Source organism: Lithobates pipiens, unplaced genomic scaffold (genome assembly GCF_037356315.1).
Source record: "Lithobates pipiens isolate NorthernLeopardFrog02 unplaced genomic scaffold, aLitPip1_a1.2 Scaffold_18, whole genome shotgun sequence".
NCBI classification, from domain to species: domain Eukaryota; kingdom Metazoa; phylum Chordata; class Amphibia; order Anura; family Ranidae; genus Lithobates; species Lithobates pipiens.
The window spans coordinates 57,887,864-57,902,429 of NW_027507758.1; the positions used below are offsets into that span (position 1 = coordinate 57,887,864).

At 43.6% G+C, this 14,566-nt stretch overlaps 1 protein-coding gene across 2 annotated transcripts in view; it reads right to left on the bottom strand.

The window, feature by feature from the left end:
• Window positions 1–1,806: 1,806 nt before the first annotated feature.
• TRERF1 (transcriptional regulating factor 1) overlaps window positions 1,807–14,566 on the bottom strand; it is a 231,931-nt gene continuing 219,171 nt past the window's right edge. For both annotated transcript variants that reach the window (XM_077485709.1, XM_077485708.1), the window contains 2 exons: window positions 12,639–12,847; window positions 1,807–12,318 (listed from right to left, as the gene is read on the bottom strand). In XM_077485709.1, coding sequence (XP_077341835.1) covers window positions 11,994–12,318; window positions 12,639–12,847 — 534 coding nt within the window. In that variant the 3' untranslated portion in view covers window positions 1,807–11,993. The remainder of the gene's footprint in view (window positions 12,319–12,638; window positions 12,848–14,566) is intronic.

Sequence of the window (14,566 nt, forward strand, 5' to 3'; positions counted from 1 at the left end):
ATTCTCCCCAGGTCATCTGTCCCCCAATATAATCCCCCCAGGTTAGTCTGTCCCCCAGTATAATTCCCCCAGGTCAGTCTGTCCTCCAGTATAATCCCCCCAGGTCAGTCTGTCCTCCAGTATAATCCTTCCCCTCCTCCAGGTCAATCTGTTCCTCAGTATAATCCTCCAGCTTAGCCTGTCCCCCAGTATAATTTACCCCCCAGATCAATCTGTCCCCCAATATAATCCCCCTAGGTTAGTCTGTCTCCCAGTATAATTCCCCCTAGGGCAGCGTGTCCTCCAATATAATCCCCCAGGCCAGTCTGTCCCCAGTATAATCCCCCCAGGCCAGTCTGTCCTCCAGTACAATCCCCCCAAGTCAGACTGACCTAGGGGGACTGTACTAGATGACACACTGACCCCCAGTACAATCACAATAGTTAATTTTTCAATCAAATCACTATTTCCATTAAAAATACACTAACATTTTTATTAGCACACATAAACACAACATAACTTACAAAATCCCTATACATTCCTACTAAGACTTTGTTCACATTGGATGTGCTAAAGTGTACGCCTGTGTGAAGACCATGTTTACGAGCATGGGGATGCACAGGTGTGTTACCCCACAGGGATACACAGATGTTCCTTGCAGTCCCATTCATGTTAATTGGGATACAGTGGCTGCACAGACATAGCTGCTGCTACTAATCTGATATCTGCATGGGTGCACAGCCCTGAATGCAAACAATGTAAATTCAGGGACATACACCCAAATGGATGTCAATATGAGAGTAGCAGCTGTTTTCACGCAGCTGATGCATCTCAATTGACATGAATGGGGCTGCCTGCACAGGGATGCATTGAACACCAATGCATTCCCGTGCAGGGTAACACAGCTGTAGCATGCCCAGTGTGAAGAAGGCCTCACTATGTTTTTTTTTTACTACAATGCTATTTTTCTTCTTTTTTTGGGGGGGGGGAGGGGGGCTTTGGTTAAACATTAGGGGTCCAAGAGAGTCCCCATTCCTTTTCTCTGCAGCCTCAACTGCACATGAATGAATAGAAATCTTTGTATAGAGACTCCTAGCCCTTCACAAACTGAAGCATAGTAAACCCAGATGACTATGCTTCTGTGATGAATAGACACAGGCGCTCCTGTGTTCATTTAGGAAGGGACTGGTAAACATGACATATTTATCAGACCCCCTTTCTTGAGCACTGCACCAATTTCCCACCCCTGCAGCAGCTGCAGCTAGCGGGAAAGGGAGGAGGGGAAACTGGCTGCAGTGCTGCAGAAAGGGGCGCCAGGGAATCCCTGAGAAGTGGAGCAGTACAGGTAGAATTGGAGCAGCGGGGGATCTAATTTCACAGTTAATTCCCCCTGTGGCTCTGTTGCAGCACCCAAAGCCAGCAGAAGGAGAGAGGGGAAGAAGCTGGCAGCTACAACAGAGCCACAGGAGATTGGTGCTGTAGAGGGGGGTGAATCAACAGCCATGACGCAAGCATTGATTTCTCCCAGTGGACCTCCCTTCTCTCCCACGCACATTTGCACAATGGATGATACGCCAATGGTCGGCAATAAAAAAGAAGAAGAATTACTATAGAAGAAGAGTTAATCCAACAACATATAAAAATTTGAACAACCTATGTAAGTTAATAAAAAACGTTATGCCCACTCTTGCATTACTTTCAGTACAGCCCTGGTATAAACATGGGCACCTGGCGGAATCAAGCATTCTGGTTTATGTAACAGAGAAGTTTATCACCAGGTTTAGTGATTGAAAGAAGTCACACATTCACAAAACGAAATAAAATCTATTTTGTTAGAAACTCAATTGTCTTTTATTGCGTAAATTTTCATTACAAACCGGACAACAAATACCATCCTCTTCTGGTCAATCTAGTTCAATAAGGCTTGGCTTTGTACAAAGTGCACTTCTGAGGCTTTGGGCAGAAATCCAGCTTGTATTTTACAATAGAAAAAGAAGATGACGCAAAAACACTTTACACGTTGTGGTCGACAAAAGAGAACCAAAATTCATCCCACTACAAAGGCAGTAATTAACATTTCTTCTTATAGAACTATACATATGGCTATTTCATGTTTCAATACAATTTACAGTCCAAAACGTAAAAAATATATATATTTACACCTTATCACTGTAAAATAACACAACCATTAAATACAACCACAAAACAGGCTCATTTTATCATAAAATACATTCTCAATTCTCAGAGCTTGGTATGTAGGAGGGGAGATCCGGGCTAATCATCCAGAAGCAGAACTTTTCTGGGTTATTAAATGAATCCATCTTGTGCAATGCAGAATGAAGCAACAAAAAAAAAGAAAAGGAAAAGTTCCAAACTAAAAGCTAGCGGATGGAAAAGGGGCTCGTCTTACATTTTTAATGGGAAAAAAATAATGTTAGAGTGTTATTTTATTAAAATAGAAATGTATTAACGAAAAAAAGTAATGCTTGCAGCAGACAGGGGTCTCTGGGGTTGATTTACTAAAGGTAAATAGACTTAGGGGTTTATTTACTAAAGGCAAATCCACTTTCTACTACAAGTGCACTTGGAAGTGCAGTTGCTGTAGATCTGAGGGGGGCATTCAAGGAAAATAAAAAACAACATTTTTGCTTGCACATGATTGGATGATAAAATCAGCAGAGCTTCCATTCATTTCAGAGCTTCCCCTCAGATCTACAGCGACTGCACGTCCAAGTGCACTTGTAGCACAAAGTGGATTTCCCTTTAGTAAATCAAGTCCTTACTTTGCATATTGCACACTGTAAGAGCACTTGCTCCAGAGCTTAGTAAATGAGCAAAATCTTTGCTGATTTCCATTATTATTATCATACATGATTTATTTAGCGTCAGGGTTTTATGCAGAGCTTTACAATGTGATGGTAGACAGTACAACTACAATACACTTTAATACAGTAGGAATCAGATAGCCCTGCTCATTAGAGCTTACAATCTAATCTATCTATCACATGCAAGCAAAAATGCTGTTTTTTTATTTTCCTTGCATGTGATTGGGTATTCTTTGCATAGTGATGCTTTAGCTCATTTAATAAGCTCTGGAGCAACTGCATATTGCAAAGTGCACAGTCTATGTGCCCTTAGTAAATCAACCCCAATGTGTCTCCAGACAAGGGCATACAATGCTTCCCTGGTTACAAGCCCCATGCCTTGCCAATGAGAACTGTCACTGCTTGCAGCATTAGTTATCTGCTAAGAAACCTTAGAAAATAACCCAGAAGTGCAGATTTTATTCTTTTTAGAAACTGAACCTAACAGGCTTTCAAAAAAGTGCTAATATTGTTGCATATGAAAGCCACGACACCATTCACAGTGAGATTCTCCATGCTGTTTGGAGCTGCACAAATACAATGAACCTGACCTAGGCTATAATGTTACTTAAAGTGGAACTAAACCCTCCTATTCTGTACAGGCATGGAAGCTGCCATCCGTTTGAATTGGAGTTGTCACGGTGCTGCTCATGTGATCAGTTGTGATGCCAACCATTTGTTGGTTTGACAGTTTGGGAGCACAAGAAATGTGAGTTATTATTCACGACATGCCTTGAAGGTAACTGTTTTGGGAAACAGTTAAATTGATGGATTTAGTAACGCTTTATGGTAACAACAGTGTAAAAGTAAAAGGCACCTTGTTGAGTCTGTAAATACTTGTGTCACTTCTATTTGATCCCTGTGCAGCCCCATGGATCCTTGGGCCTAACCATACAAGGGCTTTTATTTCTCACCAGGTTGAAATGAATTCCCCCCCCCCCCCCGTTACATCAATGGTAGAATACCAAAGCCTTCAGTGCCTATCACTGTTTTAAAATTTTGGGCCAAAGTCACACTAGGATCAGTATACCGAGCTAACAGGGTAGGGAAATACTCACCCGTTTCCAGCTGCCTCCCTGGCTGGATTAGCAAGACTTTGCTTCCTCGCTGACGAGATATCTATGTCAATACTCCCATTGCATATGTCCCTGGGGTTGGTTTAAAGCCATTGTAAACCTAAATAAAAAAAGAAAAAGTCATACCTGCCCTGTGCAATAGCACAGAGCAGCACTGATCCCCCTCTTGTGGGGTCCCCCACCGGCACTTCTGGCTGCTTCCCCCTCCCGAGTGCCCCCATAGGAAGCTGCTTGCTGGGATCCCAAGCCACTCTCTGTGTGTCCATTGGCATACAGAGCCTGGTTCAGCCCACCCCCTGCTCTCTGGCTGTTATTGACAGAAGCAGAAGCCAATGGCTCCCACTGCTGCTTCTCTGTCCAGTGAGGAGAGAGAAAGCAGAGAGAGAGCTGCTGCTCCCGTGCAAAAGACTGGATTGAGATTGAGCTCAGGTAAGTATAAGGGGAGGGGGCTGAGGGAGGGAGAGCTGCATGCAGAAGGATTTTTTTTATTATAATTCAGAAAATGCATTAAGATAAAAAAAAAAACTTCTGCCTTTAGAACCACTTTAAAGATAGCAGGTGCTGCTGCAACAGCCAGCTGGAGACTAGAAACTTCACGGAACATTGTACATATTTGCCAGCACACAGGATTCTTCAAATAATGTCCAAAGATTTTATATAAAATGACCTTATCACAGCAGAAGAGTACAATGTTACAATGCTCAGGACCCCATTCATTAGGCACGTGGCCCGAAATGTTGCACTCTTCTGTTGTGATGTGATCACTTTGAATAAAACCTTTGAATGTTATTTGAAGAACCTTGGTCTGCCGGAAAATATGTACTTTGAGGAAGTGAAGCCTAATGCCGCGTACACACGAGCGGACTGTATGGCATACTTAGTTCGTCATACAATCCGACGGACAGTCCGTCGTACTTTCCACTGAACGGACTTGACCACACACGGATGCACAAACAGTCCGTCGAAAGCTTGCGCGATGACGTGTACAGCACGTACGACGGGACTAGAAATAGGAAGTCCAAGACACAGCAAAGCACCCTTCCGCCGTGTAAATCCTTTCTGGGCATGCGCCATTCTTAGTCCGTCGAACTAGCATACTGACGACCGTACTGTCCGCTGAAACCAAAGTACGACGGACAGAATTTCGAAAAAACCGAAATACTTAGTACGCCAGACTGCACGCTGAAAAAGTCAGCTGAAGCCCACACACGAGCGGATTGTCCGCTGAAATGTGTTTCGACGGACTAAGTACGCCATACAGTCCGCTCGTGTGTACGCGGCATGACTCTTCCAGCCAGCGAAGAAGCAAAATATGGAAGCAGGTGAGTATTTTTCTCAATAGTTTTTAGCGATTCTGTTGCTGATAAGAATGGAATCTCTAGTGTGACATGGCACGAACAAGTGAATGACAGGGGTGGGGCTTAGTTCCCAGAGGACTTGTTAAACTCGAAATTGGTGCCCCATGTACAGCCTCAGTCCAGGATGCAAGGGTCTCCAAAATAAGAATATATGTCTTCAGCACACTTTATATCCATAATCAACAGTCCAAACATTTCTTGTGATCACATTGCAGTAAGTGCATGCGCAATGTTTTGAACATAAACAGGACCTCTTCATCCTCACATGTCTGATGACAAGGGCCTGTGTGGCCTTGAAACATCTGAACTTATCATGATGTGATCACTTTAAACAGGTTTTTGGACTACTGACTTATGGATCCAAGGTGTACTGGCAACATATGGTCTTACTTGTGGAGAACCTTGTATCCTAGACTGATCAAAGTAAGTGCATGTTCAACAATTCAAGACCACGTAGGACCTCTTCATCATCACATGCCTGGCGAAAGGTCCTATATGGCCTTGAAATGTTCCACCTGCACTTATAGACATGTGATCACTTAAAAAAAAATGTATAGACTATTGATTATGGATTCAATGTGTGCTGGTAACATACAGTTTTATGTATGGAGAGGCTTGTATTCTAGACTGATCACAATAAGTGCAGGTTCAATATTTCAAGATCATGCAGGACCTCTTCATCATCACATGCTTGATGAAGAGGTCCTATATGGCCTTAAAATATTGCACCTGCACTTATAGTGATGTGATCACTTTAAATAAATGTGTGGACTGTGGATTATGGATCCAAGGTGTGCTGGTGACATGTGGTCTTATTTACGAAGACAGTTGTATTCTAGACTGATCACAAAAAGTGCAGGTGCAATGTTTCAAGGCCATGCAGGACCGCTTCATCAAATGTTCTTATCTATCCTGTTATCGATAAACCTGGCAATAGTCATTACAGTGCCCCCTTTACTTCAGGTGTGTCCAGGAAATTGTGCAATGGGAATATATTGAGGGTCTTCATAAAGATGCACCACAAGGTGCAGCATTTCAGTACTGCTGTTACCTTTGAAATTTATTAGGCTAGGTCAGGTTCACTTTAAATTAAACCTGACACTAAAATAAATGTGGCTGCCATTGCTGACCCAGTTTTGAAAATGCTAATTACCTGGCTTTGAAGCTGACATCACTGATATCAATAAATCCTAAGTAACTGGCCCTGAACAATTAAGAGAAGAAAATAAGAGAAATCAAGACTCCTTGCCCGCACATTTGTATGGGGCGGTTACCCAAATCTGAAAGGTTATTGTGATTTCCAAGAAACTAGCATTTTCTAAAGGAGAGGTCAGCAGTAGCAGCTGCCATGCTTCTCTTGTGACAGGTTCCTTTCATATTGGACAGCCCGCATCAATGACACATAGAATAAATTACAGACAGTATACAAATAAACAGTATTTCAAAATACCCTCTTAAACATACATGTTCATACAAACATTGCAATAATAAATTCCCATATTCCATCAATTTGCTTCAAATATTGTACAATACCCTTTGCAGCAAATCCCCCAACTACTGCAACCCACCCAAAAGCTGTGTTCATAATTCCAACCTCTTTTTCTTTGTGTTCTGATGAACTGGTTACCATAATAGGCCTTTCAAATAGTGACCTCAGGAATTACCATTAGGATCCAAGAAGTTCTCTTCCTAATGACAAGACCATCACAAGTTAAAGATCTCCACCAGCTCTTTGGTTTTGCATTGCAGGCTAGCGGATGTAAGCTATATTAGTTTTGCACAGAAATATATTGGGAGAAAACTTTTTACTAAGGGATCAGAGTTGACCGATGAGTGAAAGAACATGGATGCTCTGATGCTGCCCAAACCCTGCCTGCATCAGTGAAAAACTCCCCCTAGAGCGCCCTCTTCTAGATCCCTTGATTTTAGTAACAATTAAGCCTTGTACACACGGTACAATTGTTGTAGGGGATTGTCTATTGACATTTTTGGCGGACAACGGTTTGACGTCAGATTTTCGTAGGGTCAGTACACAAATTTGTCACACAAAAGTTGAAAGTACAAACAAGCATGCACGGAATCAATGCTCACCAAACACGAAATTAACAGAAGGGGCCCTAAGGGTGGCGCTCAAGAGCTGAAATTCCTTGTAGTATGTCACTATGTTCGAGTTTGTGGCACGACAATAGTGTACCGTTAATATGCAAGACAAGATTCTAGCACACACACTGACAAAAATCAGACGCTCGATGGCCAACGATTGTACCCTGTGTACAAGGCTTTAGTTTCTTCGAGCAGAGCTCCTGACCTGTAGACATGTTCTTGGCTATTCTGCTTAATCATGAACACACTGGCAGTCACAGGCTTCCTAATTTATTGCTTTTTCCTTGTAAAAGTCAGTTTCCTTTATTCTTACTTATACTTTTGCGTTAATTTACCACAAAATGGATATATTGCTTATAATATATTTCTGAGAATAGCAAAATGCAGGTTGCTGAGAGAATCGCATGAAAGCCCAGTAGGGCACCCACTGCATCCACACCCTGAGGTGGTTGCCATTTTTAGGCTGTTAGGCTAAGGTTGCTTAGGCTGACCCTAAAGGGTCAATACGAGCAAGAAATGCTCCACATTCAAGTGTCACCGGTAATTATTCATTTCTCATGTGCTAAAGGTTGCAAATACCACCCTATTGCAAAATTAAAACTGATCAAATAAGATTTCCTTTTAAAGAGGTTGTACACTCACTTGCCCTACTACCTGCAGTAGAAAATAATCCTGTCGTCTGACTGAGGTGCTCCTTAAAGATGAATTCCAGGTATGGTGATTTTTACAGTTACATTGCTTCAGCTTGGACCTGGAAGCCAGCAGCATTTGTTTTAGTAGCGGTGCCTACTACAGTCATTGCCAGCTTTGACGGGATCACACAGATATGGCACATACATACATAGATTGTTCTAAGTTGGACCAAAGTACCTGGAATTCAGCTTTAAAGCAACAGTCAAAAAAAAAAAAAAAATGAGCAAATAAGTTTGCCCTGTAAAGAAGAGCTGTTTATAAGACATAAAACATTGATTTACTAAACTGGTGCATGCAGAATCTGGTTCAGCTCTGCATAGTAACCAAGCAGCTTCAGCATGTTCACATAAGCTTTGACAATTAAACCTAGAAGCTAATTGAGTTCTACTATTCACAGATGCTCCAGATTCTGTGTAAATCTACCCCATAGCGTCCATAAATTATCTGGTCATCAGCACTTGGACCTATATTTTTAGACTTGAGTCGTCTTTGCATTCTCTATATTGATGTGCAAATCTCTTTCTGATTGAACTAAATGTAAAGAAGTACTGTTATAATTACCCATCCTGCCACCTGCAATGTCAATCTATACCAGTGGTCTCCAAATTGTGGCTCTGGGGCCAGATGTGGCCCTTTCCTTGCCTCTACCTGGCCCTTGGGGCACTATTCCATCCACAACTTACACCAATGATCGGGCACCATTCCTCACACTGACACCAGTGGTGGGGCACTATTCCTCCCTCTGACACCAATGATGGAGTGCTATTCCTCAAACTGAAAAATAAATACTACTAAAAATAATGATGCTACATTGTTTACTCCCACTAAAAATGGGGCATTTTCTACTCCCACTGGCCACAGTCTGGCTCCCTTAAAGTCTGAAGGATAGTAAACTGGCCCTTTGTTTAGAAAGTTTGGAGACCCCTGGTCTACGCTCTCTTCAAGACCTATGGTCTCCAGAGTGCTTCATCTGATACCTGTTTAAGAGTTTGCGATTCACTTTCTTTGCTGGCCTACATCATTACTCTGTCCTACAATGACTTAGGGGCCCATGGAAGGAACCACATTGCTCAGCTGGAAATTAGAAATTGTGGAGCCCCATACTGCCTGCATTATAGGGCCCCCTTTCCCCACTGAGTAAGAATGAGCCCATGGGTCAGTCTGAACCTAGGTTCAGACCAAACCTTTGCTGTTTGCTCTTTGGACAAACACCCAAACTGCTGCCCATTCAGCCCCCATGTTTCGCGGGAGACAAACATCATATATGGAAGTGGAATTTATACCACTTTTATGTATGAAAGCCTCCCACTGTCAATGGTTCCTGCCCCGGCAGATTGACATAGAAGGAGAGGTTCGGCAAAACTATAATTGCCAGGAGCCACGACTTGAAGAATTGTTCCGCCTGTTTTCTAAAATGAATAAAGCACTCCCTGGGAGCAGGGCCGTCTTTAAGGCAGGGCAAAAGGGGCAGCTGCCAGCCCTGTCATTGTTGTGGGGCCCAAAGCAGCTGCCTCATACTTGCCAACTATCCTAGTTTACATTCCCTTGTCCCTTGAAGTTTTAGTCCTGTGCTGCTACTAATGCTGCCCAGCTCTGCCCTATTGTTGTGTACAGATGACTCACTTGCAGACCTCTGTTTACATGTAAATATTGGCATTCATATGTAAATAGCAGTGATATGTATATGTAAATAGCTGAGGCCAACTGTATTGATATGTAAATAAAGGCAGCATTCATAGGTATATCATGCCCCCCTGCAGTGAGGAGAAGATGTGCTGTAACCTATAGCAACCAGTGAGCAGTATTACTGTACAGCAATCTCTAGCAGCCAAATAACAAGCAGAAATGTGCTGTAACTTCTACCAACTAATCAGTGAGCCTTAAGGAGTGCTGTAACCTCTAGCAGCCAGTCAGTAAGCAGTAATGATATGCTGTAACCTCTGGCAACCAAACGCAATTGCTGCCTGATCTGATACAGTAAACTGATTTTAAGTCTAGCTGCTATTTATTGTATGTCTCAGAGAAGGTGGAGAGTGAAATTGCATGGGGGGAGGGGGGCCCTAAGAAAATTTTTGCCCAGGGTCCAATCAATATTAAAGACGGCCCTGACTGGGAGCCATGGTCCTTGGTATTACTGTGTATGCCCAAAGGTATTCATAGAGTCCCCTCTCTGTCCTCCCCTATTTATTGCTGGGAGCCATGGCCTTTGTGAGTACTGTGGATACCCACAGATATTCATAAAGTCCCCTCTCTGTCCCCTGGTGAACTGACGGAGGGTCAGCTCTACCTCCCTATTAGTGGCCCTGCATCTGGAAGTGAGTCAGATGAAGAGTATTCTTCTGGTATTGTAGCTCTTGAAGAGAACCAAGGATGATGGTGTAGGTGGCCGGATAAGTAATTATAACAACTCTTTTTTACAGGGAAACCTTATTTGCCCATCTTTCATTTTTCAATAGCTGCTTTCACAAACACCCTTAAGCATTAGTCATTGGAGCACAATCAAAGCACCATAATGCATACTGAGGTGGAGCCCCACATATCCATAAAGTGAATGTGAACCAAGTTTAAAATTTTACATAGTATAAAAGTCCTCCCTAAGAGCAGTCACCATAAGGTAATTAACCAGACACCCTCTTATAGGCACCCCTCTGTTTCTAGTTTATTTGCTACAAGGTGCTTGATTTTCCTGCAACCAATGTGACCAGTGCTCTCAATAGGAGCACTCCCATAGGGATATCTAAGCCCTTGTACACACGGTCGGAATTCCGACAACCAAATCCGTCGGAGCAATTCCGACGGATTAATTCCGGAAGTGATGTTGCATACACAGGGTCGGACTAAGTTGTCGGAAAATCTGATTGTACATAACGTGATGACGTTATTTTGTTACGACGGGACTACGTTCAGGCTAGTAGCCAATACCTTTGGTCTAGGAATTTGATGTGAGCATGCATGGCACTTTGTTCGTCGGAGTAGGCTACACATGATCGGAGTATGTCCAATCGGAGCATTTTGTCGGAAAATTTTACCGGCAAGTTGGAAAAGTTGGTCCGTCGGATATTCCGACAGAAACAGTCCGATGGAGACCACACACAGTCGGAATATCCGACAAAACGGTCCGATAGGACACATTCCGTCGGAATCTCCGACCGTGTGTACAAGGGCTAAGAGTTGTCTATTCTTTTACAGAGGGGAGCACAGAAGTTGGCTTTCTGGCTAAAAATAGGTAACAAAAAGCATCATAAGGTTCCAACAGGTGCATGTTACATGCGGGCCTGTCTTTCTACTGTGCTTGCCAAGCTGCAATAAAAAAATATTAACACATGTGTGTGCACACCCTAAGACACGGTGGCGGAGTAACACAAAAAGATGATGTTATTCCACTGCTCCTCCAAAGACAGCATCACACATCAAGGCCATGGAACTAGACTGTACACTCCTACCTGCCCCGATCAACCCAATTACCCCCATAGTTTAGTCAAAGTGCTGCCATTTTAAGAAACCCTATTCTTGTGTCTATTGCAAAAACCATCCTGCTAGACGGGGACATATACAAGTTCTACATCTATACAACTGATTTCAACTGGGTGTAAACAATTAAAAACATTTTAATGAAGAATACGTTTTCTATGCAAAGCATAAAGTGGAACAGTCCATACCATAAAACACCAAACTGCTCGTCATAGTCACCAGACGATTAGTTTGTGTTAGTGGCAATAAGGCACCCAAAAAGATCTTTGCAATGTATACCACTGCAGTTTCTTCAGTGGAAACGTGTTTAATCCGCTCAATGAAGGAGGTACAAGACACCCTGATAACAAGTCCCACGTGTCCACGTGTGTAAACCACTCAATGAAGGAGGTACAAGACACCCCAATAACAAGTCCCATTATGCTTTGATGACCAGCCATGACAGTAGGTTACAAGTCAGCACCATCCTGCAGGAGATCCACATCCTCGTCGTCCAGTAATAGATAAGAGTGCATCACCTCTGTCTCCTCCAAGACATCCTGTAGATCCTGGGCCACATCGTCATCAAAATCCTCCTCAGTGGGTTTCAGAAGACTGAAGTGGTCGAACAGCATGATGCCATCACCCGGCACAGTAGTCCTTCTAGGGGTTCTAGCAATAGTGTCAGCCATTTGAGCTGCCACGGCGGCTTTATGAGCCTTTTGTTTCTGTTGCTCCTCCTGTTGCCTGTGAGTCTTCATGTGTGCGTTTCGGCTTTTGATCTTGTAGAAGACCCTGGAGAGAATGGGGAACAAAAAAGGTTCTTATTATCATTTTACTATCTATAGCTAGTGCAATGACACTTTGTTCATAGAGGTCAGCTGATGTTCTATGCCATAGGGGAGAGGAGACCTAAGGTAGGGAGTTCCATGGGAAACTATTATGATTGGGCACGTGTAGGCTCCACACCCTGCTGGAGCCCACATTAAGTTGCCCTGCTGGAGTGGGGCTTTGGGGGATGGAGGAGCATATGTCCTCTCCCACTTAACTGCAGACTTCCCTTTTGGCATACATCCTTTAAGGAATGGAAATATCATTATAAGACTCTTCCTTACTTGCCACAGATTTTACAAGGGAACACAGACGTGGTGTCGGTTTCTCCGCTGGTGGTGCTGTGTGCAGGGGAGCTCTTCACAGAACAGTATCCAGTCTGTGTGCCGGACTTCTGTCTGCTTGCGCCAGCCGCTGAGAACACTTTGCTGTGAACACTCGTCCCTGCATGAATACGAGCGTGACCGTTCAATGCTTGCTTGGAGCAGAATGTCTGCAAACAACACAAATAATCAGAGCTAAATCCACATTGCGTGATACTGTTTTACTCAAAATAACGAAGTAATTCTTTGTCTATGCAAGTTAACCACTTGCCGACTGGCTCACGCCGATATACGTTGGCAAAATGGCATGGGTAAACGTACCCATTCGTTGCTTTGTCATCCATGGCTAGCGAGTGCGCTCGCCGTGGGATCGTGCCCGCGAGTCCCACAGACTCGATGTCTGGCGGTGACCCGCGATCGTGGCATGGAGAGGCAGAACGGGGAGATGCCTATGTAAACAAGGAATTTCCCTGCTCTGCCTAGCAACATGACAGGGATCTACTGCTCCCAGTGATCGGGAGCAGTGATCTCTGTAATGTTCAAGTGAGCCCCCATTTTGACATGTTAAATTGCAGTCTAATAATGGCAATGCCACTGTCCCAATCAGTAGTTTCTGCATTACGTTTGGAGACTTCAGGGGTGATTACAATAGACATCTGTGCATGGACCCGCACAGATGTCTTTCAAATCACCCCAGAACTCGCACTGAAAGGCGGGTTTAAAATCGATCTCAAACCCGCGTTCAAGGGGATTGTACCCTTCAAGGTGTTCAGGAGGAAGCACAGCAAAGAATAACTGGCAAAGGCTGCAGTCCTGTCCAGGGGCACTTTGTGAGTCTTGCATATATTGGGGTTGATTTACCAAAGGCAAATAGATTGTACACTCTGCAAGTGCAGTTGCTCCAGAGCTTAGTAAATGAGGTAAAGCTTCACTTTGCAAAGAATAGCCAATCATGTGCAAGGAAAAAAAAAAATAATAATTTTTGCTTGCACGTGTTTGGATGATGGAATTCAGCAGAGCTTCTGCTGAATTTATGAAGTTCTGGAGCAACTGCACTTCTAAAGCGCACAGTCTATTTGCCTTTAGTAAATCAATACCCACTGACTGCAGGAAATCATACAAAACTTCAATTAAGTGAGTGGACACTCTAATATAAATGGAGGCCTTTACCATTGCTGACCCGGATGAAGGAATGACAGGATTCTGGACCCACCATCACTGGAGGACAGCAAGGTAGGAAGTAGGTGTACCATACTGTGCAAGTATACTGGTCAATAAATTAGAAAATAACATGCTGGAATAAAATACAGCATATGTTATACGTTTGTTCGGCTAGCCATACACTATAAAGCCGCGTACACACGGGCGGATTGTATGGCCTACTTAGTCCGCCGAAACACATTTCAGCGGACAGTCCGCTCGTGTGTGGGCTTCAGCGGACTTTTTCAGCGTGCAGTCTGGCGTACTAAGTATTTCGGAATTTCCGTAATACTGTCCGTCATACTTTGGTTTCATCGGACAATCCGCTCGTGAGTAGGCTAGTTCGACGGACTAAGAATGGCGCATGCTCAGAAAGGATTTACACGGCGGAAGGTTGCATTGCTGTGTATTGGACTTCCTATTTCTAGTCCCGTCGTACGTGCTGTACACGTCATCGCGCAAGCTTTCGACGGACTGTTTGTGCATCCGTGTGTGGTCAAGTCCGTTCATTCGAAAGTATGACGGACTGTCCGTCGGATTGTATGACGGACTAAGTAGGCCATACAATCCGCCCGTGTGTACTCGGCTTTAGATTTATGTCGTTCAGCCCGCATGCTGAATGAGAGAAAATAAACAGACTTCTCCACCACGCTAAGTAGTGTGCATGGAGGAATCTGCTCTGCCATCTA